Source organism: Pantherophis guttatus, chromosome 5, assembly GCF_059756535.1.
Source record: "Pantherophis guttatus breed Tessera chromosome 5, ASM5975653v1, whole genome shotgun sequence".
In the NCBI taxonomy this organism is placed as follows: Eukaryota; Metazoa; Chordata; class Lepidosauria; order Squamata; family Colubridae; genus Pantherophis; species Pantherophis guttatus.
In genome coordinates this window covers 81342434-81366810 of record NC_142067.1, presented here as the reverse complement: position 1 = coordinate 81366810, position 24377 = coordinate 81342434, and the positions used below count along the sequence as shown (strand labels likewise).

Here is a 24377-nt window from a genome sequence, read left to right as displayed (position 1 = left end):
ATTTATTGTGGTTAGTTTACAAGAATCATTGACTAATTTTATTGCATATACAGTTAACAACAGGCCAGAAGTCTGCCTTATTCTCCATGTCAACATTACAAATGAGTTTCACTCTTCTTGGATGAGAAGCAAAACATCTTCAAGGAAAAACAAAGAAAGTTGCCTTAAAAAAAGCACCTTTGGAACAACCATGACCTGAATGAATGAGAATCTCCATAGACATTCTTAGCAGAAAATAAGCCAGAGTTGCTGATTTGTTGTTCACAAATGCAATCTATGCACAAAGTTGAAGTCTAAATATAAATCAGAAAAAATAATGTACCAGTAATTATCTCTCCAGCATGATGCCCAGCCCTGAGGAATCCAAAGACAATTTTTGATTGATAAGCACAATCTACACAAGCTTGGACAGCCTGCTGAAGTACTACATTCACAGGACCTGGTCCAAAGTGATCAGGAAGCTGCTGAATTTTCTTTTTATCAAGATGAGGCCCAGAATTTCCGTGCTTGTTAACATAGACACAAACTGAAAAATAAAACAAAACACAATGTAGAATTCATCTTTATCTACCTTCTTAAAGGCATCCCAGACATAAAATTTAGGTTCTGACAAATGAACAAATAAAACTCATCTTTTTCTACCATTTTTCTTACCCAAGAAATTCTTGCTTTAATTTTCAACACCAAAAGAACTGGAATCCCAAAATTTCACTTACAGGGTACATTCAGATGAACCATAATGTCCACCTTGAGTACATGTTCACATTTATTGCACTTCTAATCCTGTTTGTTTGCTACATTTTCCAGAATTAAAGAGAAAATAGAATCCCTTCAATCTAAACTATCAGTCTTCATTTTGTTCTCCTTTATCAAACATCTGCTCCCCTCATCCCTCCCCAGAGATTTGACTTCCAAAACCTTACAGGGAGTATGCAAATATTTTGTCAAAATTATATTGAATGCATTGACAGCATAGAATCTTGAAAAAAGTTGTCTACAATTTAAAGCAAAACAACTAAACAGCTAGACTAAAAAAGAATCAAAGATGCCAAACAATGATTAGCAGTGGGAAAGAAATTATTTCTTTCTGCTCTGGGTAGACTAAAATAGAAAGATAAAAAGGTTGTTTAGAAAAAATGATATAGGGACAAGGATAATAAAGGTACACATAGCCAGGAAATACAATCAATGGGGATAAAAAAGAAAAGGGAACTTTGAAAGCAAATTATAGAAGTTGGAAGGAACATGCAAGAGAGTAAAAGAAAAATGTGGAAAAGTCACTTAGTAGTTGCACAGAAATTTAGAAAACAAGAAAATAACTCTGAAAAAATAAATTATTATCAGGAAATCAGACATAGAGAAAATACACAGATATACTAAAGAAAGTTAGATGAATAATGCTATTTTCTCCCAAAATTTTCTGCTGATCCTTAGTGAAATAGAAAATAATGCCACAGAAGAAACTAGCAGATTTCCAAAGATGCACAACCTGAGTTCCATTTAACAGTATAATTAAAAATATAAAACAGTATAATGTTTAATACACATCGGCGCTTGCATAAAGTATTGCTTTAAAAATTGATAACACATATTCAATATTTTTCAAATTGATGTAAAATGGGAATGCGTATCCAGTGCAAAGCCTCATAGCTACTTTCAGACTTTCTTTTGTGCTTCTAAAACACTGTAGTACCTTAGAGTAAATCATCAGAATTTCACCCCGTGAGATTTTATTAAATAGATAAATTTACCTGTGGAAATAACAGCTGATGTACCAGTGATAGCAGGTGCCTCTCTGAGGCTGCTATTGTCGACTTTTGCAGAAATAGGAGAAAAGGCGAGGTATTGCATTGCTATGTTTTTTTTCTGTTGAAAAATAATATATTTTATTACATTAAACATATTTTTGCATATAGTCAAATCATATTTAGGTCAATATCAGTTGACACAAAATTCTGATATTGAATGCTGTCAAACGAGCATAAAATATGTTGCTGTAAATTTAGAGTTTATTCCTGATCTGAGATTCTCCAGAAGAGGCAGAAATATGATCTCAGCTAGAACTAGCAACTAGATGAGAGCTTTCAGAAGCCAGGCCATCACATAAAACGACAACCAGCCCTATACTGAAAGAATCTTTGGCAGATTTAGCCAACTGTTATAAATATCTGCCTCAGCAAATTTTTAAAACTAGAGTGTATAAATATAGTAAATGTCCTTTTGACCACTTATAGAAACATGCTTGTAGAATGCTTATAAACATGCTTATAAACATGTTTATAGAAACATGCTCATCTATGGGACCACTATTCTATTCCAATTTTCTTTAAATACCTCCCACTGAAAGGAAGTTTCACTAAGTTAAAATATTGTGTGTGTGTGTGTGTGTGTTTCGTATAAAATTGATCAAGTTTAATTTATCTGCATTAAAGAAACAAGGAGACAAAGAAAATATGAAGACTTGGGGGGGGCAGTCACTTTCGGATTAAGAAAAATTAGTAGCTCAGGAAGACAGATTTTAAACCCTGGCAATTTAAGACCAAGTAAATATGCCAATGCTGTTAACACATTAAAATAATAAAATCTGTAATTTACAAATCATATTCTGCATTTGGACAGCAATAGAACACTTTGGAAACAGCTTTCAAAAATAATAAATCTAGGAAAAATAGATTTGGTAAAGAAACTTTCACACATGGGGCAGGAGAATGCAAGTTATTAATCAATAAAACAGACTAATCACACATATGATAAAAATTTATACTAACTTTTCTTCCTGGTTTTAAGTCTTTTTTCCTTTTTTTGAGGTTTTCCTTGTGAGAAATGTTTTTGACTACCGGAATATTTTTAGGAGACTGGACTTTCCTAAGGACGGTGGATGGAGCCAGTGGTTTTGCCCGAGGGAGTTTCCTGCCTCTGGCAGTTGGAACAGGTGAAGCTGATTTCGGTGGAGACTGCATTGAGCTCCGAGTTCCTTTGGAAGGAGAGGTCTGTGCTTTGATATTATTCTTTGTGCTAGAAACTGTGGAAAGACACATGGACCATCTTTATGGATTGTTAAAGTAATATCCAACCAAAAGGATCCTCAAATATTTTTTTAAATTCAGTAATATTTTAAAAGAGGTTTACAATCAATCATGAATTAATTTTTGACTAACTTATTTTAGCGCATGCTCTCAAAAGCCCAGTTGGGCTTATTACCAGGAGATGTCTTATTTTCAGGGAAACAGGGTAAGTGAAATGAACCTGACTGGATCAAGAGAAACTGTGGAGGAAGGAGGACAGTTTTAGCTTTTCTACATCCATAGTATTTCCTGTCTGAAAGAAAGCCTCACATTAGCAAGGAGGCTTTGTTATGTGCTTTGCACATTTATTTTGTCAAAAAGTGATGCAATGAGGTTAGCAGCAGTGGTGAAATGTAAAATTTGTTAGTACCGGTCCTGTGGGCATGGCTTGGTGGTGGGGTAATGTGACTGGGTGGGCGTGGCCAACTTTTTTTTTTAACTTTTAAAAGCATTTTTTCTACAACTTCTGCCAAAGAGGTTGTTAAAAATGCTTTTAAAAGGATTTGACAATCCCAGCTGAGTTGCCTGATCGTCAGAAGCTTTTGTTTTCTTTTAAAAGCATTTTTTTTTTTTTGCTTTTAAAAAGAAAAAAAGGCTCTGACGATCAGGCAACTCAGCTGGGATCGTCAGAGCCTTTTAAAAGCATTTTTTCTATAACCTCTTCGGCCGAAGAAGTTGTAGAAAAAATGCTTTTAAAAGGCTCTTACAATCCCAGCTGAGCTGCGCAATCATCAAAGGCTTGCTTTTTTTACTTTTAAAAGCATTTTTTCAGCCGAAGAAACAATGCTTTTAAAAATAAAAAAAAAAAAGGCGTCAGATGATCGCGTGACTCAGCTGGGCATGGGGGGTGGGGCAGGGATTTTTGCTACCAGTTCTCCGAACCACCTGCCACCATCGCTACCGGATCGGGCGATCCAGGCCGAACCGGGAGCATTTCACTCCTGATTAGCAGGCACTTTAACAATTAAATACATATAAATAATAAACAATGATAAGATTATGCATTACTAAATACATTTCTTTTATTCCCACACTACTAATTAATTACCAGCATGCATTTTACACTTAAGTTGCTGTTTAATATGTTTTGTCTTTTTATTTAAAAATAAGACAAAAGAAATACTTCTTATTGGTATGTAGCATTTAGATGGGATCTATAAAGTTGACTCAAGCAGAACTTAACCCTATATAATCACCTTGTATAATTTGACATTAGTTTTGACAAATTAAAAAATGATTAACAATAATTAGCCCACTTTGCTTGAAAGTCAGCAATATTTATAAAATAAGTACCGATAAGTACACAAAACATGTAGGGACAAGAAGTACAAAATAAGCAAAATGAATAAACATAACCCTTAATAGTTCTATCAGTTTTAAAAGTGGTTATACAAGACAAATCAATACAGCAAATATTCAAGTAATTATTACACTATGCAGATACACACAAATACATCTCAAGAACAAAGCAATAAATCTGTTTGAAATACCGTAAGACTGATTTCTTTATAACATATCTGGTAAATACATATCTGGTTCACATTTATGTGAAGCCGCTGGGTGAGATCATCCAGTGAAGTACCATCAGCACGCTGACGACACTCAGCTGTACATCTCCACCCCGGACCACCCCAATGATGCCCTTGAAGTGATGTCCCGGTGCCTGGAGGTCGGATCTGGATGGGGAGAAACAGACTCAGGCTCAACCCATCCAAGACCGAGTGGCTGTGGTTTCCGACATCCCGATATAGTCAGTTGGTGCCATCACTGACTATTGGGGGCGAGTCATTGGCCTCCACGGAGAGGGTTCGCAACTTGGGTGTCCTCCTGGACTCACGGCTGTCTTTAGAAGAGCACATGACGGCCATGGCCAGGGGGACTTTTTATGAGGTCCGCCTGATTCACCAGTTGCGTCCCTTTCTGGATCGGGACTCATTAAATACGGTCACTCATGCTCTCGTTACTTCCCGCCTGGACTACTGCAATGCTCTCTACATGGGGCTCCCCTTGAGGAGCACCCGGAGGCTCCAGCTGGTCCAGAATGCGGCCGCGCGGGTGGTTATGGGAACGACGTGGCGCTCCCATGTGACTCCCCTCCTGCGTGAGCTGCACTGGCTCCCGGTGGTCTTCCGGGTGCGCTTCAAGGTTTTGGTTACCACCTTTAGAGCGCTCCATGGCATCGGACCGGGGTATTTACGAGACCGCCTTCTGCTACCAATAGCCTCTCACCGATCAGTACGCTCCCATAGAGAGGGGCTCCTCAGGGTGCCGTCGGCCAAACAGTGTCGGCTGGCGGCCCCCAGGGGGAGAGCCTTCTCTGTGGGGGCACCTACCATCTGGAACGAGCTCCCCCCAGAGATACGGAGGATCCCGGACCTGCGCACGTTTCGTCGTGCTCTCAAAACTTTTTTATTTCAGCAGGCTGGCCTGGCCTAACTCTCCTCTTTTAGATTTTTAATTCGTGATTTTATAAATTGGATGTTTTAATCTGTGTTTCGGCCAAAATATTTAATAATTTTAAGGGATTTTTAATATTTGTATTATCTGTATTTTATCTTGGCTGTTCACCGCCCTGAGTCCTTTGGGAGTAGGGCGGTATAGAAATTTGATTGATAGATAGATAGATAGATAGATAGATAGATAGATAGATAGATAAATAAATACCAATTGTTAAAAGTTATATAGTATGAAGATGTATGGGTTACTGTTGTATTATTACTAGCCAGATTATTGTAAAGTATCAAAAGCTGTTAGACCAACAAATTTCAAAACACAAAGGAAACAATTTTCAGTGTCAAAAAAGTATATGTGATGAACCAGGGCACGGCACAGAGATAACACAAACAACTGGCAGTTCAAACCGATCCTTTATTGCTCCAAATTTCCCCAAACGCTCCCACATTTCTGGCAAGTCCCAGAGCAAAGTGATAACAAACCCCCACACAAACCTCAAATAGCCTCTGGCGGCAATTAGTCCAGCCCAGGGCTGTCTTCACCAAGGCTGCACAGCAATAAATCCAAATTTATTTGGCAAATCAAGGAGTTCAGGAAGCAAAAGATCCAGGTAATTAGTCCAGAATGCCAGAAGGAATGCAAGGACTCTTGGAAAGTTCAAACACCAGCATGCAACGCTTCAGGAACTCGGCATTTGTTCCCGACAAATGCCCACAGCGTCTCCTTAAGTCTCATTCCCCAGGTATGCCTTGTGAAGATGGGCGGAGCACTCTTCCCCCAAGTAGCTATTCACACATTCTCTCCACTCTCCGAGCCCTTGGATCAGGAGGGGGTGGTCCTTGCTCCTCACCTGAGTTCTGTCTCTCATGTTCATCCTGCCTCTGTTCCTCCCTGCCTACAATCTGTCCTAATCCTGAAAGTCTCTGGCCTTCCCCATTTTCTTCCGAAGACAATGAAGCCGCCCCCTCAATCTCTGTCACTCAGGTTGCAACTCGTCTTCCCCCACAGATTCAGGCTCCAACAGGGGCATGACAGTATAGAAAGACATGTTTCAAACTTTTACACATACATATTTGCATTTAATTTCCCTTCAGGGATTGCTGTGTACAGCATATTTGCGTATATCTGTTCTTAACGTACAGATATAATAAATCTCCTAAAATGCCATATAGTTTCTTTTTCCTAATATGTATGTATGTATTCAAAAAAAGAAAATTATTATTATTCTCTCTTTTTAAATACATATATATATATATATGTATGTATGTATGTATGTATGTATGTATGTATGTATGTATGTATGTATATATTGTTTTAAAAAACGATAATAGCATAATGATATTACCAGCAGATAAAGGCAATGCAACAGTAGTAATGAACACAGTGGACTATGAAAAGAAACTGTCTGACTTAACTTCAAGACGCCACATATAAACCCATAAACACAGACCCAACAACATATCTAGAAAAAACCACGAAGATAAAGATAAAATCAAGTACTATAAGTAAAGAAATCCAACAAAAAATTATTCCCAGAGAAAAATCATCAAAATGCCCAAAACTGTATGGCCTCCCAAAAATACACAAAGATGGAATACCTCTCAGACCCATAGTAAGTTCCATAGGCTCACCTTTACAAAATCTAGCCAGATATTTAGCAAAACATCTTCAACCTTACGCAGAATCTGCTGCTTCATATGTACAGAACTCATACCATTTCATACAAATAATAAAAAAGCAACACATAAAAGAAAGTGACCTTCTTGTAAGCTTTGATGTTGTATCACTATTCACACAAATACCTGTCAAAGAAGCCCTGTCATCAATTAAAAACAAATATCAACTACCAAAACATATCACAAACTTAACAGAACATTGTTTATCCAACACATATTTCATACACAGAGGACAGAGATATAAACAAGTAGAAGGTGCACCAATGGGATCACCATTATCACCAGTCATCGCTAATCTTTTCATGGAAGAATTCGAATCCAATGCCTTAGAAAAAACTGTTAACAAACCAAAATTATGGCTCAGATACGTTGATGACACCTTTGTGATCTGGCCACATCAAAGAGATAAATTGGAAAACTTCTTAGTATATTTGAACAGCCTCCATCCCAAAATAAAGTTCACCATGGAGATAGAATCAGAAAACCAGTTACCTTTCCTCGATGTATTAATTTATAAAAAATCTGATGGCACCTTAGGACATACCATCTATCAAAAGAAGACACATACGAACCGCTATCTCAACGCCAAATCACACCACCATCCAGCACAAATAAACTCTGTTGCCAAAACATTAACCACAAGAACTAAACGTCTGGCTGATGAAGCACATTTACAAACAGAATTATATACACTAACTAATGTACTGACATCAAATGGGTTCTGTAGAAATAAAGTCATCAATATGATCAAACATACAACACCAAGACAGAATAAAAAACAACAAGAGGAACAAAACAATGGGAAAGCCATCTTGCCCTATATAAGGGGAACAACAGATAAAATTAGCAAAGTACTACATAAACACAACATCAAAACCATATTTTGCACAGATAGAAAGATATCGTCCATTCTGAGAAACCCCAAAGACAAAATAGAATTAGAAGATCAAGGCATATACGAAATCCCGTGTGCTTCCTGCCCATCAACATACATTGGACAGACCAACAGAAGAATGAGTGTGCGCATCGAGGAACACAAAAACTCAATACAAAAGCAAGAACACACATCATCATTAGTTCAACATATAAATACAACAGGACACAACATTAATTTTAATAAAACAAAAACAGTTGCAAAAATAGAACATCTCAATGGCAGGATAATCAGAGAAGCAATTGAAATAGAAAGGAGACCATATTGCATGAATAAACGGGATGACACTTCACGTCTGCCTACTATTTGGAAACCTGCTGTCATAGATAGACGAATCTTAACACCATATATAAAACATAAACCAAACATTACACAAAAAAATCCCAACCAAATCATATTCAAACCAGCCACAAAGATGAAGCCCTGCCACCTAGTGGAGAAAAACCGACCATACACCCGAAGCCAAGCCAATAAACACATACTGGGACTCCCAACCAATCAGAATGAAAAGGTGGAGCCATCCCAGAATACCAGCACCAGATTTGAAATACCAACGTCAGTTAGTGCAAAATGACTGCTGACATAAGCCTGATGATGGCAGATGGGATTCTGCTGAAACGTTGCTTCTACCCTTTTAGGGATATATCCACAATTACACGGGAAGGGTCTGAAATGTTGTTCTAGCAAATCAGGGGAAAGTTATTTGCATTTGTTGACTTATGAGGGGAAAAAAGGAGGGGAACAAAGTGGAATGTAAACTGTTAAAGCAATTTACATATTGTCTATAGCAGAGGTGTCAAACTCAAGGCTCACAGGCCACATCCAGCCCACAATGTGGTTATATCTAGCATGCAGAGCCACCCTAGAAACAGTGGACAGACCAGCAGTGCCACAGCCCAGCCCAGGTCAACCTGGCGCTGATCTACAACCTGTGGTGGCCATCTGGGCCAGAACATGGTCAGCCTTAGATCCGTGAGGCTGCTCCTGCCCTGCCCCCTGGGCATGTGCAGAGGCAGCAAGCGCACATGGGGCCGGGCGTTCCCGGGGACCATCTTGCCCCACAGGCTGACCATGTTCTGAATGCTTCCCTTTCACCCAGGATGTGGGTGCTTGCCGCCTCCTGTGCACATGCCCAGTGGTTGGGGCAGAGGCAGCAGAATGGTCTCTCACTGGCTGTAAGGGGCTGTGTGGGTTGGATCTAAGGCTGACCATGTACCAGCCCGGATGGCTGCTCTTCCTCCTCCTTTCCTTCTCCAAGTTATTTCCAAGTTCTGGCATGTGCATGCATGTAAGTTTTTAATTCCCAGATCTTTGAATAGTCGGTGCTAGAGATTTACTGCTGGCAATGAGCGCAGGTTGATTGGTGCTGGAATTTGGCGGAAAGAAGGGGGTGCCTGAATGTGGTTTTATTTTATTTTTCTGGGGGGGTCAGGGAAGCCATGTAGGCCCCTCAAGGCGGGAGGGAGTGGAGGACAGACTGGAAATATGCAAAGAGAATGGGGCAGCTCCCATTCATTTGTGGTTCATAGGTGGGAGGGGCGAGCAAACAAACAGGGAGTTTTTTGTTTCTGTTTCTTCTTTTTTTTAATTTGCCATGGCTGCTTCTGGGCCTCTTGGCAACTTTTTATGTCCTTCGTCCCAAGTTCATTCATGGGGGGGGGGAGCTGGGGGAGGAAATTGAAATCGGGGAAGAGGAAGGAAATCTCTCGTAGAAGGGGGTGTCTGTATTTGGGGAGGAAATTGGAATATGCAGCTGGGGGAGAAGAATCAGCATTGGTATTCTTGAATTGTGAGCTCTTAGGAAAGTATCCCCTCCTTGTCTGTTGCAAACAGCCATTTCCAGTGGGGGAAAACAGGACAAAGCAGACTGGGGAAAATATTTTCCTTTGCTATATTTCAGTCTTAATTAGATCATGGCAGGGTTCCTACAGGAGAGCCCTCTTAAGGATTATATATTAATAGAAAAGCAACTAAGGTACCTCTGTTCCTAAATGCTAAAGCTGTTGCACATAAAAAACAGAGGAGCTCTGGTCAACTATCAGAGCCACCATTTTGACAGTTTTGCTGTACTGTTGTCTGTGGTCCCCCACTAAATATAAGCATGGGATAAACTGAGCCTGGTTTGTTCTCAGTCTTTTAAGTAGCCGTAAAATACTAGCAAAAGTGGCATTTGATCACAAGGCAAGGAGGCATCGAGAAATGTTTCTCCTTTTACATTTGCACATCCAAGAAGGAAAGGAGAAAGGGAAAGACAAGAAAAAGAAGGAAAGAGGGGAAGAGCAAGGAAGAAAAAAGAAGGAAAGGGGAAGAAAGAAGAAAGAAAGGAGCAGGAAGAGGGAAGAGGGAAGAGGGAAGGAAAAAGGAAGGAAGGAAGGAGGGTGGGCGGGAGGAAAGGAGGGAGATTAAAATAAGAGGGAGGGAGGGTCTGAGGGAAGTTCTGCTTTACCACTTGGCCACCAGCAGCCCTGCTGCCCTTTTGCCATTCCCTTATCCCCTTCTCCTGACCTCTCCTGGTGGTCTCCCATCCTATCGCTGAGGATGCTTTGGTTACAAAACTGGGTCTCTTCGCAAGGAGTGGGACTGAGCCTCCCTCTGACCCACATACTTTGCCCTCTCACACACACCATAAGCAACCTGGCCAAGGAGAGTGAGTACAGCAGCAGTAGTCTTGAGGAGGAGGTAAGTGCAACCAAGCACCCCCTTGGGGAAGCGTGGCTGGGCTGGGCTGTGAGGTCCTGGTGCCCTCAGTCAGTTTGAGGACTGACTGGACACTTACCCTCTGCTGCCCTGAAAGGGACGGCGAGGCTCCTCTGGTGTACAAGGGTTTGGTGCTCGCTATGCTCTCGCTTTCCTCCACTAGAAACAATGGATCCCCCCAGTTCCGCCCAGGCCACCACAGGCATCCCTCACCATGAGCAACATAGACCCTGGCCACGCCCCCTCACCATGCCCATCCCCCCCTCCCGTGGTCAACAACTCTGATGCGGCCCTAAATGAAATAAAGTTTTACACCCCTGGACTATGGGCTCTATTAACAGTGACCATGAGTCCCCTAGTTCTACTTCCTTCACTCTGCCTCTAGGATAAGAGCAAATGTTAGAGGGGTCAGAAATTTAGAAAGCATTGAAAAGACATGCAAAAAAATTCAGCTACCGACCAGTACCTGCAGACAAATTTTTCCCAAGGAAAGAACAGGAACTAAAAATCCTAAAACAACAGGATTACTTTAAAAGAATATGTTTTAAAAAGTCAATGTATTAAAAAGAGAAAATGGCACATCTCTTTGAAATTAATACAGTGTCTAGATATGTAGCAGTCTCTGTTTATGTATTATCAACAATCCCAAAGAACAACTTAAATTTTAAACGTTTTAAATTGAAATTGCCTGAAATTACTAAGGCTATTAATGCAGCCTCCAGAAAACACTAAACTGGTACACAAGGGTGCAGAGTTTCAATAGCACAATATTGTGTTATTCTTTAAATTAATGTATAATATCAAGCAGGATGTATCAATCCCTTGGCTTTCCACTAAGGAGATAAGCTATATTTGCACAATTGCCTTTTAAATGACTTTTAGTTGTTCTGTATTTTAATGTTCTGATATGACCTTTTAAACTGTTCTTTGTTAATTCTACTAGCTAGCTTTATATCTTGAAGAATATCATACCCATATCTCATATGATCACAAGCTATTTATATGAGTCCACACCCAAAAAAAATTCTACATATTGGAATATTATTTTTATGTATTACTTTAAGATCCATATTAAGATCATTCAATACAACCAGCATAAACTACCTACTTCTATTGTCAGTTAACATTCCATCTGGGTACAGAAGATTGGAAAAGAAAAGAGACCCGGTTGAGTCTGCCTTACAAATAGCTCCATTTAATCCATTTCTTGAATTTTTAATACAGCTAATATCTAGGTTACAAGCATTCCCTTAGCGACCGTTTGAAGTTACGCAATAAGCGCCCCCTAGCATTTGCGAACAAGGCCCCAAACTATGAATCTTGCAGCACCACAGCAGTTGTTTGCCCTTACAAACAACCACAGAGGCTCTGCAACATTTGTCCTGCACGTTGCCAGTCGAAATGTAGCTTCTGAGGGGTGGATCTGCCCCTCAGAAGCTCCGTTCAGGCATCCAGAGGCTGTACCTGGCATGTTGCTGGCCGAAATGGAGCTTCTGAGGAGTGGATCCGCCCTTCAGAAGCTCAGTTTGAGCATCCAGAGGCCTCCCCTAACCTGTTGCAGGCCAAAATAGAGCTTCCAGGGACCAAGGAAGGTCCGCAGAGGGCCGAATGGTGCGTCAGAGAGCTGGATTCGCCCCTCAGAAGCTCCATTTCGGCCAGCAACTTGCTAGGCGAGGCCTCCGGAGGCCCAAACAGAGCTGCAGAGGGGCACATGCAGCTGAGGCAGGAGAGGAGACTGCTTGCTAGATCTTCACAAGGTAAGTGACTCGGTGTAGCAGGTTGGGGGGGTGGGAAGCAAGTGTGGGGAACATGAGGTATTTCAGTGGGACGGGGAGGCCTTGGGTGGTCTTAGGCAGATGGCCTGTTCCATCAGTAGGCCCCCACATGGCCTTCCCCACCCTGAAATACCTCATGTGCACTTAACGAGCCTCACATTCGTAACTTGAGGACTACCTGTAATATTGGTTGCTAAACAGACTACAATATTTGTTTAAGAATGTGTGCCTGACTTCAATTGATTTTACTGCCCTTACTTTTAAAAATGCTTATATAATGTACTCAGCATGAAAAAAATATTCCAAATAAATAAATGGTTGAGCAGTTCAACTTCTTTATTTCATTTGAATACAGTTAATTGACAAATTGGACAAACGAAAGTTCCCCTCTCTCATACATACCATATTTTTCGGAGTATAAGACGCACCTTTCCCCCCCAAAAAAAGTGTCGTGTTCCTCCAGCAGCCTGCAGACCTGGCAGCGGAGTCAGACAGTGAGGAGGCTGGGGAGGACAATGTGCCAGTTCTGGAGTCAGGGGAAGGCCTGGACGACGGCTCTGCATCAGAGGCAGAGATGGGACCAGGGCCATCTGGGAGCAATGCGTGGACTCCGGACCCTCCAGAGGCGGACAGCAGAGAGGCAGAGGAACAGGAGGTGAAGAGCTGCCAGAAGGCAAAAGCAGCTGAAGCAAAAAGGACGACTCAGGAATAAGGCCAGAAGATGATTGTCCACTCTCATAAGGCTTAAAAAAGAAGCAACAAGTCTTTGGGTTCTTTATAGAAAAGCAACATTGATTCCAGTGCTTCTTATCAGCGTCTCTTGAACTTTGGGGGGGGGGGGGTGTTTGCCAAGAAAAGCCTTTGGCAGGTTGGTGACATCAAAGTTTGGTGATAAGGCCAAACAATTGGTTTTGGACTAAAGCTGAGAATGAATTAATTTTCAGCTGTTTTAATAAAATAAGTTTGTTCAGGACTGAATTGTGTTTGGTAATCACTACTTGGGCCTCGGTCACAACAGTTTGCTTTTCTACCAAAAGAGGCTAATTGCCAACAAAACTTTCTCACGATGGAGCAGCTCCCTGTCGAGAACGCACAGCTTCAGCAGCAATTAGCTTTGTTAGCTGCACAGATGGCTCAGCTCCAAGCTCCAACTGCACCCCCTCCCCGTAGAAAATGTCCCGTTTCTGTGCCAGACAAATTTGATGCCAATCAGGCCATGTTTCCTGTTTTTATGGGACAATGCTAGCTTTTCATCAGTCTGAGAACTGAGGACTTCCCCACTGACCGGGATAAAGTGGGGTTTATAATCAGCTTGCTCTCTGGCTCTGCAGCTTGCTGGGCCACACCCCTGCTGGTCCAGGCTAGACCTCTGTTGGATGATTTCAGAGGATTATTGGAGGAGTTGCAGGATGAGCTGGTCCAGGTTGATATCCCTCCGACGCTCAAAGCGCTAGTCCATCTGTGCCTTAAGATCAACGCCCAGTTGCAGATACGGACCAGTCGCCATGCCTGCCAGGAGACCCAGGTGGTACCAGTTGTGTGTGAGACCCCGGCTCCACAGGAGGAGCCCATGGAAATAAGCACAGCCAGACCCTGTCTGTCGGTGAAAAAGAGACAACAATCAGGGGGGTTGTGCTTGTATTGCAGGGAACCCGGGCACCTGGCCGCCTCTTGCCCCAAGAAGTGATGAGGAGAGTCAGTGCCTGGGCCTGCCCCAAAACTACAGAAAACCCTGTTGGGAAATGCCCCAAGTCCGATCTAGGGGAGACCCTGGGTTGGGCGCATAACAACACCAAGTCACGCCCAGCGGGCATGGAGCCCAAACCCCCCGGCACTTGATCTTGGTGGCAAAAGTGTTCTTGTCCAATAGTCTGCAGGCGATTCTGGCTCACGCCTTGGTTGACTCCAGAGCTACAACTAACTTTATGGACACAGCATTTGCAGCCAAATATGCAGTCCCTAAGAGTCCAGTGGATCCTCCTATGCTTGTGGAGACCACTGATGGCCGGGTGCTTCTGTCTGGTCCTATTACGGCTGCCACACAATCCTTGTGCCTGGCCATCGGGTCTCATAAGGAGGCTATTGAGTTTTATATTCCCTCCGGCCTGCATTTTCCCGTGGTTTTGGCCTTGCCTTGGCTCCAGACACACGACCCGCAGATCTATTGGTCCCAGAACTTTATCTCTTTTCCGAGCCTGCAATGTGTGAACCACACCCACCAAGTCTGCGCAGGACAGCTGCAGGGTTCAACCAGGGTGTCCTTGCCTTCCAATCTCGAGGATTTTGCTGATGTTTTCAGCTAACAGGAGGCAGACCAATTGCCCCCGCACCAGCCATACGACTGCCCCATTGATTTGATTCCGGACGCACCACTCCCAGTGGGGCCTTTCTATTCGATGTTGGACCCTGAGTTGGCTGCATTATGGGTCTTTGTGGACAAAAACCTGGCTCGGGGTTTTATCCGGCCCTCGTTGTCGCCATTGTCCGCCCCGGTCCTGTTCGTGAAAAAGAAGACCGGAGACTTGCGGCTTTGTTGCGACTACCGCAAGTTAAATGCCATCACAGTGCATAACTGGTATCCTCTGCCCCTTATTCCCGAACTCTTGGAACAGCTTCGGGAGGCTATCGTTTTCACTAAATTGGACTTGTGAGGGGCTTATTTTTTTTTTTAAACAAGTTTTATTGGTTTCCCCCCCCCACATTCACCCACATCTTGGCAAAAACTGTAATTGAGTAAAATGTATCTGAATTTGATTAATTCTATAAGATAAGATATAGCCAATACTCTGTTCAAAAAAGAGAAGGGGCTTATAATCTTGTTCGGATCCATCCTGGGGATGAATGGAAGACAGTGTTCGGCACCCGTTACAGACATTTTGAGTATACGATCATGCCATTTGGGCTGACCAATGCTCCTGCCGTCTTCCAACATTTCATGAATGACATTTTAGGGACCTCTTGGAAAATTTTGTCGTAATTTATTTAGACGACATTCTGATCTATCTCCTTCCTGGGAGAGTCACCAACAGCATTTCCGTCTGGTCCTTCAACGTCTTTGGGAGCATCTGTATGCTAAACTGAAGAAATGCCAGTTTTTCCAGTCCACCATCAAGTTCCTGGGGCATCGCATGTCTCCAGAGGGCATTGCCATGGAGCCGAGCAAGGTGGAGTCTTTGCGTAGTTGACAACCTCCTCAGCGAGTGAAGGATCTCCAGCGCCTCCTCGGATTCGCCAACTATTATCGGACATTTATCCCCGGCTTTGCTGCCTTGACCGTGCCCCTCACTCGGCTTCTGTAGGAAAAGGTCCCATTCCGGTGGGGTATCCCCGAGCTGCAGGCATTCCAGGCCTTGAAACAGGCCTTCATGAAGGAGTCTATCTTGAAGCATCCTGACCCCCACCATCCACTTGTGGTGGAAGCAGATGCATTGGATGTTGCTGTTGGTGCGGTGTTGCTCCAGGCTCTCACGTCCAGCGGTACCCTCTTCCCTTGCACATATTATTCGCAGAAGCTCAACCCTTTCGAGAGCAATTACACCATCTGGGAGAAGGAGTTACTGGCCATTAAGATGGTGTTTGAGGCCTGGAGACATCTTCTGGAGGGGGCCCGGCATCAAATTGAAGTCCGGACAGACCATAAAAACTTGGAGTTCCTACAGACCGCCTGGAAACTGAACCAATGGCAGATTCGGTGGTCTCTCTTCTTTGCCCAGTTCAATTTCCGCGTTAAGTACATCCCCAGTGGTTGCAACCAAAGGGCGGATGCGCTCTTGCGGAAACCGGAGTATTCCCACATCGAAGACCCGCTTCCGCTCCGGACAGTGTTGCCTGTAGAGTCTTTCTCCATGGTTCAGGAACCAATGGACTTACGGGCTCAAATACAGGAAGCGCAGCGGCATGATGCTTACATGGAACAATGGAAGGAAGAGGTAGGGCCCGCCTCTCCATGGATGTTTCAGAAGGAACTCTTGCGGTACTGAGACAGGCTCTATGTGCCGGTGGGGCCGCTCCGGGAACTTATCTTGTTGCAATGCCATGATAATCCTGCAGCGGGCCATTTCGGCCTCTTTAAGTCACTGAATCTAGTTTCTCACACCTTTTAGTGGCCCCGATTGCGACACAATGTCCAGGCTTATGTCACGTCCTGTGTTCACTGCCAACAGGCCAAGTCGGCAATGGGAGCCCTTCCAAGGCTACTCCAGCCATTGCCGACACCAGAGAGACCCTGGGGTGCCATTTCCATGGACTTCTTGACGGATTTGCCTCCATCTTCTGGATTCATGACCGTGTTTGTGGTGGTGGACATGCTGACAAAGGTGGTGCATTTCATTCCATGTCGTGGGTTACCGACGGCTCGCGCCACCACCCGCATGTTTATCCAACATGTTTTCTTGCTTGCATGGCCTACCTGATAGGGTTGTATCAAACCGAGGGGCTCAATTTACAGCCCTGTTTTGGAAAGGGCTGATGATGGCCTTGGATGTAAAAATCTTGCCTGTCATCGACACATCATCCGTAAACCGACGGCAGGACTGAGAAAGTTATTGGCATTCTGGAGCAATACCTGCGCTGCTTCGTGAATCAGCAACAAGACAATTGGTCAGATTATTTGGCAGTAGCAGAGTTCACGTTCAAAAACTCGCAACACACCTCCACACAAACAACCCCTTTCCTGGCTAATATGGGATATCATCCTCGGTTCTTTCCCCTCACACAACTCAACTCCCTGGTGCTGGCGGGTAATGACTATCTGTCCGAGTTGCAGGCTGTCCATCAGTTGGTGCGACAGTATCTAGAGAAAGGCAAGGAGGACTATAAAGGAGTTGCGGACTGATTTCAGCGGGAAACGTTGCCATTGGCTTTGGGAGATCAGGTCTGGTTGTCCACCAGGCATCTTCCGTCAGACCAGCCGGTCAGGAACCTAGACCACTGGTACCTTGGTCCATTCCCTGTTGAGGCAGTTATTAACCCGGTCACCTACCGCCTGACCTTGCCATGCTCGATGTATGTTCACCCCGTCTTCCATAGATCCCTCCTTGTCCCAGAACAGCTGGCCTGTCTGCTCTGCCAATCTGACCATACCCAGCCAGCACCAAGTGACGAAGATGAACCACCCGAGTACAAGGTCGCCAGCATTCAGAACTCCCGGTGGCTAAAAGGATGGTTCCAGTACCACATTGAATGGAAGGGATATGGGCCGGAGGACTTCACCTGGGAGGATGCAACCTCCATGCATGCACCTATATTGGTGAAAGTATTCCATGATCAATTCCCGTCACGGCCGCATCCGCATCGTCAGACCTGGGGGAAGGGCCCTGCAGTGAGGGATAGTGTTGTGGTCTGCCAGCAGCCTGCGGACCTAGCAGAGGAGTCAGACAGTGAGGAGGCTGGGGAGGACAATGGGCCAGTCCTGGAGTCAGGGGAAGGCCCAGACGAGGCCTCTGCATCAGAGGCAGAGATGGGACCAGGGCCATCTGGGAGCGATGCGTGGACTCTGGAGCCTCCAGAGGCAGACAGCAGAAAGACAGAGGAACAGGGGGAGCCTGTTCCTAGTGCACGCATGCAAAGAGTTGCCAAAAGGCAAGAGCAGCTGAAACAAAAAGGACGACTCGGGAATAAGGCCAGAAGATGATTGGCCACTCCCATAAGGCTTAAAAGAGCAACAACAAGCCGTTGGGTTCTTTGTAGAAAAGCAACATTGATTCCAGTGCTTCTTATCAGCGTCTCTTGAACTTTGGGGGGGGGGGGGTTTGCCAAGAAAAGCCTTTGGCAGGTTGCCAAAGACATCAAAGGTTGGCGATAAGGCCAAAGAATTGGTTTTGGACTAAAGCTGAGAATGAATTAATTTTCAGCTGTTTTAATAAAATAAGTTTGTTCAGGACTCAATTGTGTTTGGTAATCACTACTTGGGCCTCGGTCACAATAAAAAGAGGGTGAAAATCTGTGTGTGTCTTATACTCCAAATGTAGCCCCGCCCAGTTTCTCAAACGGAGGTTTCAGAGGCTGAAAAAAGCATCAGAAACAAAGTTTCAGAAAAGAAGCCCCCAAACAGAGCTTCGGAAAAGAAGTCCCCAAACAGAGCTTCAGAGGCTTTTTTTCTGAAACTGTTTCTAAGGCTTTCAGAGGCAGAAAAAAAACAAAAAAAAAAGCAAGGCACAGAGCTCACAACCAAGAAACCTGTTGCTAAAATTCACCTATGGGAACAATTGATTGGGAGTATTCCGGGGGAGGGTATTCCCCCTGCCAATCAGTTTTTTTCTTATTTTCCTCCCCAAAAACTAAGGTGCATCTTATAGTCCAAAAAATACAGTACATAAAAGAGGAGAGAGAATGGCAGTAGGTAAGCTAAGCGATTGTCATTTCTTTTTGAAATTATGGTTTATTAATGTATATGGATCCCTGGCATACCTAAACCAATATAGAAATTCTTACAATATAAAGCTGCATTTTATATAGTAAGCTGCACCAAAAGTGAAGGTTAAATGATTTTTAAAATCAAACCAGAGAAATATGTTTTTGTTGCATTTTATGGTATTTAGAATTTCAGAATATACACCATAAAGATGGAACCTTAAAAGCTTAATCAATCTTGTTAAACACAAACCACACAATTTTAATGCATAAAGATTCTTACCACTTTTTCCTGGTGGCTGTAGTGCATCCCCTGTTAAATCACACCATCCAACTGGAAAAATATCTCGAGAATCATATTTACACCAATAGTCAAATGCTCCACGCCAACCATCAAAGGTTATAAAAACTTCATCTCCTCTCACATCCGCAATGGTTGCAGGACATATTAAATAAGGATTTTTTCTGTCTATTGCTTCTAGCTTCATTCCAACCTTTAAAAGGTTTTGAGAAGGCTTTGGAGGTTCCTATCAAAATAAGAGAAAACAAGCAAATATATGCATCTGAAGCTTTTACTTAACCAAATTGTTACACATTTCTTATTTATGCTCCAAAGTATTACAATTTTTCCACCCATATCAATTTCTCAAGTATTCTTTTCTCAAAATGTCAAAAATTATATGCATTGAAGTTTTTTACATGAGCATAAAAAAAACCCCATGAATATTTTTACATTTTTGCGAATGCAATAAAGATTATATTAAAGCTATTATTAAAGGGACCTGTCAAACAATACAAAGTTCTATTATTTTATTAATGAAAAAGTTATTAGAAAAGCAAAATTTTCAAATATACCACTTTCAATGTCAGAACTATGAATAGATCATTTACAATCTCTAACATGATACAAAATAGTGTGTTTGTAAACTAGCAGGAGACTTTAAGACAGCCATTTGATACTTGAATAATGTGAATTTAATAGTTGTTCAAGTGACAACTTAATACTAGGAGTTTTGTTCTTTCTTAATCTTTTTGGTTAAGTTCAGTGACTAGAAACTAATATTTTCTATTAACTTAAGTTATTAAGTTATATCTGCCTAATTTCTAAATCAACAGTTTCTTTTTTATATAAAGGTAAGTATATATGATACTGGCAATATGTGAAAAGCTGGCATTGTATAGAATGCCTAGGAAATCTATAGAACTGGTAGTAACAAATTTTACATTTCACCACTGGGCTGCAACATAACAAAATTGACAAAAGTGAAGGGGATCTGAATACTTTCTGAATGCACTGTAGTTTCCCTAGGCATTATACAGATTGACAAGAATTATTTGGGAAAGGTATGAAAAAAGAGTCATGAAAAAGGTTACCATTACAGTTAGAGTTAACAAACCCTTGTCTAATCTTTTTTTATTTAAAAGATGTAAATGAAAATGAAAGAATGCAAAATAAAGTACAGGACTTTGTTACCAAAAAAAAAGAAAAAGACGAATATTAAATGACTTACTGCAACAAGGAAGGCTAGAATGGCATTTTAGCAGGAGTATTTTATAGTTTGCCAGTTTTCCTTTTGGCATTGCATTGAATGCCTAGGAAATGTATGAAATATTAAGCATGTCAGCCCTGAAGCTGGCCTGACTGAGGCCATTTTGAGACTTCAGTGCTAACACACTGGAGAAAAGGGACGGAGGGGGGAATAGAAATAGTTTGGCTTTGTAGTCAAAACAAAGTATTTTCTCTTCGGAACCAAGGGTATTCCTGCAGGTGCTCAGAAGGAGGGGACTGGAGTCACCTAACAACTGGATAGTATCCTGATTGGACCATGTGACTGATTGTTTTGAGAAAGTGAAAAACTTTTACTTTTAATTGGGTGAAAACTGTGGGAATAGTCAGAGTCAGTTTTCACCACCCTGTGCCAATATGACATATCCAATAAACTTATTCTTTGAGGAATTTACCTGCCTCAGTTTTGTTTGCTATGGGTATATTACTTGGAACCGACAAAGCATTTCATACTTTGATGTTTCATTTTTAGCATTTTATAGATTTCCTAGGCATTCTATAAGATGCCTAATTTCACACATTGAAGGTAACATATACAGTATATCACAGAAGTGAATACACCCCCTCACATTTTGTAAATATTTAAGTATATCTTTTCATTTGACCACACTGAAGAAATGACACTTGGCTACAATGTAAAGTAGTGAGTGTACAGCTTGTATAACAGTGTAAATGTGCTGTCCCTTCAAAATAACGCAACACATAGCCATTAATGTCTAAATTGCTGGCAACAAAAGTGACTACACCCCTAGGTGATAATGTCCAAATGGGGCCCAAAGTGTCAATATTTTGTGTGGGCACCATTATTTTCCAGCATTGCCATAAACCACTTGGGCATAGAGGTCACCAGAGCTTCACAGGTTGCCACTGGAATCCTCTTCACATGACGACGTCACAGAGCTGGTGGATGTTAGAGACCTTGCACACCTCCACCTTCCGTTTCAGGATGACCCACAAATGCTCAATAGGGCTTAGATCTGGATACATGCTTGGCCAGTCCATCACCTTTATTCTCAGTTTCTTTAGCAAGGCAGGGGTCATTTTGGAAGTGTGTTTGGGGTTGTTATCATGTTGGAATACTATCCTGCAGCCCAGTCTCCGAAGGGAAGGGATCAGTATGTCACAGTACATGTTTGTATTCATGGTTCCCTCAGTGAACTGTAGCTCCCCAGCAGCCGGCAGCATTCATTCAGCCCAAGACCATGACATTCCCACCACGCTTTACTGTAGGCAAGACACACTTTTCTTTGTACTCCTCACCTGGTTGCCACCACACACGCTTGACACCATCTGAACCAAATAAGTTTATCTTAGTCTCATTGGACCACAGGACATGGTTCCAGGAATCCATATCCTAAGTCTGCTTGTCTGCAGCAAAAAGCTTGCGGGCTTTCTTGTGCATCATCTTTAGAAGAGGCTTCCTTCTGGGACGACAGCCCTACAGACCAATTTGATGCAGCATGCAGCGTATGGTCTGAGCACTGACAGGCTGACCCCCCACCCCTTCAACCTCTGCAGCAGTGTTAGCAGCACTCATACGTCTATCTCCCAAAACCAACCTCTGGATACGATGCTGAGCATGGGCACTCAACTTCTTTGGTCAACCATGGCGAGGCCTGTTCTGAGTGGAACCTGTCTTGTTAAACCGCTGTATGGTCTTGGCCACCATGCTGCAGGCTCAGTTTCAGGGTCTTGGCAATCTTCTTATAGCCTAGGCCATCTTTATGTAGAACAACAATTCATTTTTTCAGATCCTCAGAGAATTCATTGCCATGAGGTGTCATGTTGAACTTCCAGTGACCAGTATGAGAGAGTGAGAGTGATAACACAAAATTTAACACACCTTCTCCCCCTTCACACCTGACACCTTGTACCACTAACTAGTCACATGACACCAGGGAGGGAAAACGGCTACTTGGTCCCATACGGAAATTATCATTTAGGGGTGTACTCACTTTTGTTGCCACCAGTTTAGACATTAATGGCTGTGTGTTGCGTTATTTTGAGGAACAGCACTGTTATACAAGCTGTATACTCACTACTTTACATTGTAGCCAAGTGTCTGTCAGACCTGGAAGCCATCTTTTACATTTGGGCCTTCAGGCCTGCCACATATTCTTCTGTGGGAAAATGGGAGGGCGGATTGCATAGAGTATGGGTGTCAAAATAACATTCCTTTCTCAGAGAGTCAAGGACCCTTTGCCCTGGCACCTGGAGTTGGATGACTGGGAGGTGTGTCCAGTTTGGACGGTGGATGATTGGACCATGTGATGGACATAAGGGTGCTGGACAGGGACTTGAACTTTCACTTGGGTGGGGAAAACTTGGAAACTTTCAGATTCGGGTTTTCCCAGATGTGCCAATATGACATCTTCAATAAAAAGGAACTTTGAGGAAACTCAAGCCTTGGACTCTTCTTTCGTTGGGGGTGTTACTTGGAACCCTGACAGTGTCATTTCTTCAGTGTTGTCACATTTATTTATTTTAATTTATTTTGTATACCGCCCTTCTCCCGAAGGACTCGGGGCAGTGAACAGCCAGGAGATAAAATACAGAAAATACAAAAATTAAAACAATATTAAAAAACCAATTAAATTAATTTGGCCCACAGTTAAAACACCCCCATATTAAAAACCCATAATTTAGCAATTTAAAATTAAAGCAACTTTAAAAATATGGTCAGGTCAGCCCTGCTTGATGAAACAAAAACGTCTTTAAGGCACGGCGGAAAGTGCACAGATCCAGGATCCACCGTATCTCCGGGGGCAACTCGTTCCAGAGGGTCGGTGCCCCCACAGAGAAGCCTCTCCCCCTGGGGGCCGCCAGCCGACATTGTTTGGCCGACGGAACCCTGAGGAGCCCCCCTCTATGGGAGCGTACTGGTCGGTGGGAGGCTACTGGCGGCAGAAGGCGGTCTCGTAAATACCCGGGCCCTAAGCCATGGAGCGCTCTAAAAGTTGTAACCAATATCTTTAAGCGCACCGGGAAGACCACTGGAAGCCAGTGCAGCTCACGCAGGAGAGGTGTTACATGGGAGCACAGAATCGCCCCCATCACCACCTGCGCGGCCACATTCTGGACCAGTTGGAGCCTCCGGGTGTTCCTCAAGGGGAGCCCCATGTAGAGAGCATTACAGTAGTCCAAGCGGGACGTGACGAGGGCACGAATGACAGTGCGTAAGGCATCCCCATCCAGAAAGGGACGCAACTGGTGGATCAGGCGAACCTGATAAAAAGCCCCCCTGGCCACAGCCGTCATATGCTCTTCCAAAGGCAGCCGTGTATCCAGGAGGACACCCAAGTTGCGAGCCCTCTCTGTGGGGGCCAACGACTCGCCCCCAAAAGTCAGCAATGGTACCAACTGACTATATCGGGATGCCGGAAGCCACAGCCACTCGGTCTTGGATGGGTTGAGTCTGAGCCTGTTTCTCCCCATCCAGATCCGCACGGCCTCCAGGCACTGGGACATCACATCAAGGGCATCGTTGGGGTGGTCCGGGGTGGAGATGTACAGCTGAGTATCATCAGCGTACAGATGACACTTCATCCCTAAACCACGGATGATCTCACCCAGCAGCTTCACATACATGTTGAACAGAAGGGGCGAGAGAACCGACCCTTGCGGCACCCCACACACAAGGCGCCTCGAGGTCAATCTCTGTCCCCCTGTCAACACGAACTGTGACCGGTCAGAGAGGAAGGAGGAGAACCATCACAACACGGTGCCCCCTATCCTCAACCCCTCCAGCATGATACCATGGTCGATGGTATCAAAAACCGCCGAGAGATCTAATAGGACCAGGACAGAGGAACAACCCCTGTCCCGAGCCCTCCAGAAATCATCCACCAACGCGACCAA

The 24377-nt window shown here is 43.4% G+C and overlaps 2 protein-coding genes across 9 annotated transcripts in view; one reads left to right on the top strand and one right to left on the bottom strand.

Moving 5' to 3' along the window:
• RAI2 (retinoic acid induced 2) overlaps positions 1-841 on the top strand; it is a 102707-nt gene extending 101866 nt beyond the window's left edge. Inside the window, exon 5 of the mRNA XM_087871404.1 lies at positions 54-841. The gene's annotated coding sequence lies outside the window, so the exon portion shown is untranslated. The remainder of the gene's footprint in view (positions 1-53) is intronic.
• SCML2 (Scm polycomb group protein like 2) overlaps positions 1-24377 on the bottom strand; it is a 288235-nt gene that overhangs the window by 236795 nt on the left and 27063 nt on the right. For all 8 annotated transcript variants that reach the window (XR_015728262.1, XR_015728263.1, XM_060686707.2 and 5 more), the window contains exons 5-8: positions 19236-19479; positions 2769-3022; positions 1752-1866; positions 323-526 (exon numbers count right to left, since the gene is read on the bottom strand). Coding sequence is in view for 6 of the 8 variants with exons in the window: in XM_060686707.2 (XP_060542690.1) it covers positions 323-526; positions 1752-1866; positions 2769-3022; positions 19236-19479 (817 nt within the window). In the remaining 2 variants the exon portion in view is untranslated. The remainder of the gene's footprint in view (positions 1-322; positions 527-1751; positions 1867-2768; positions 3023-19235; positions 19480-24377) is intronic.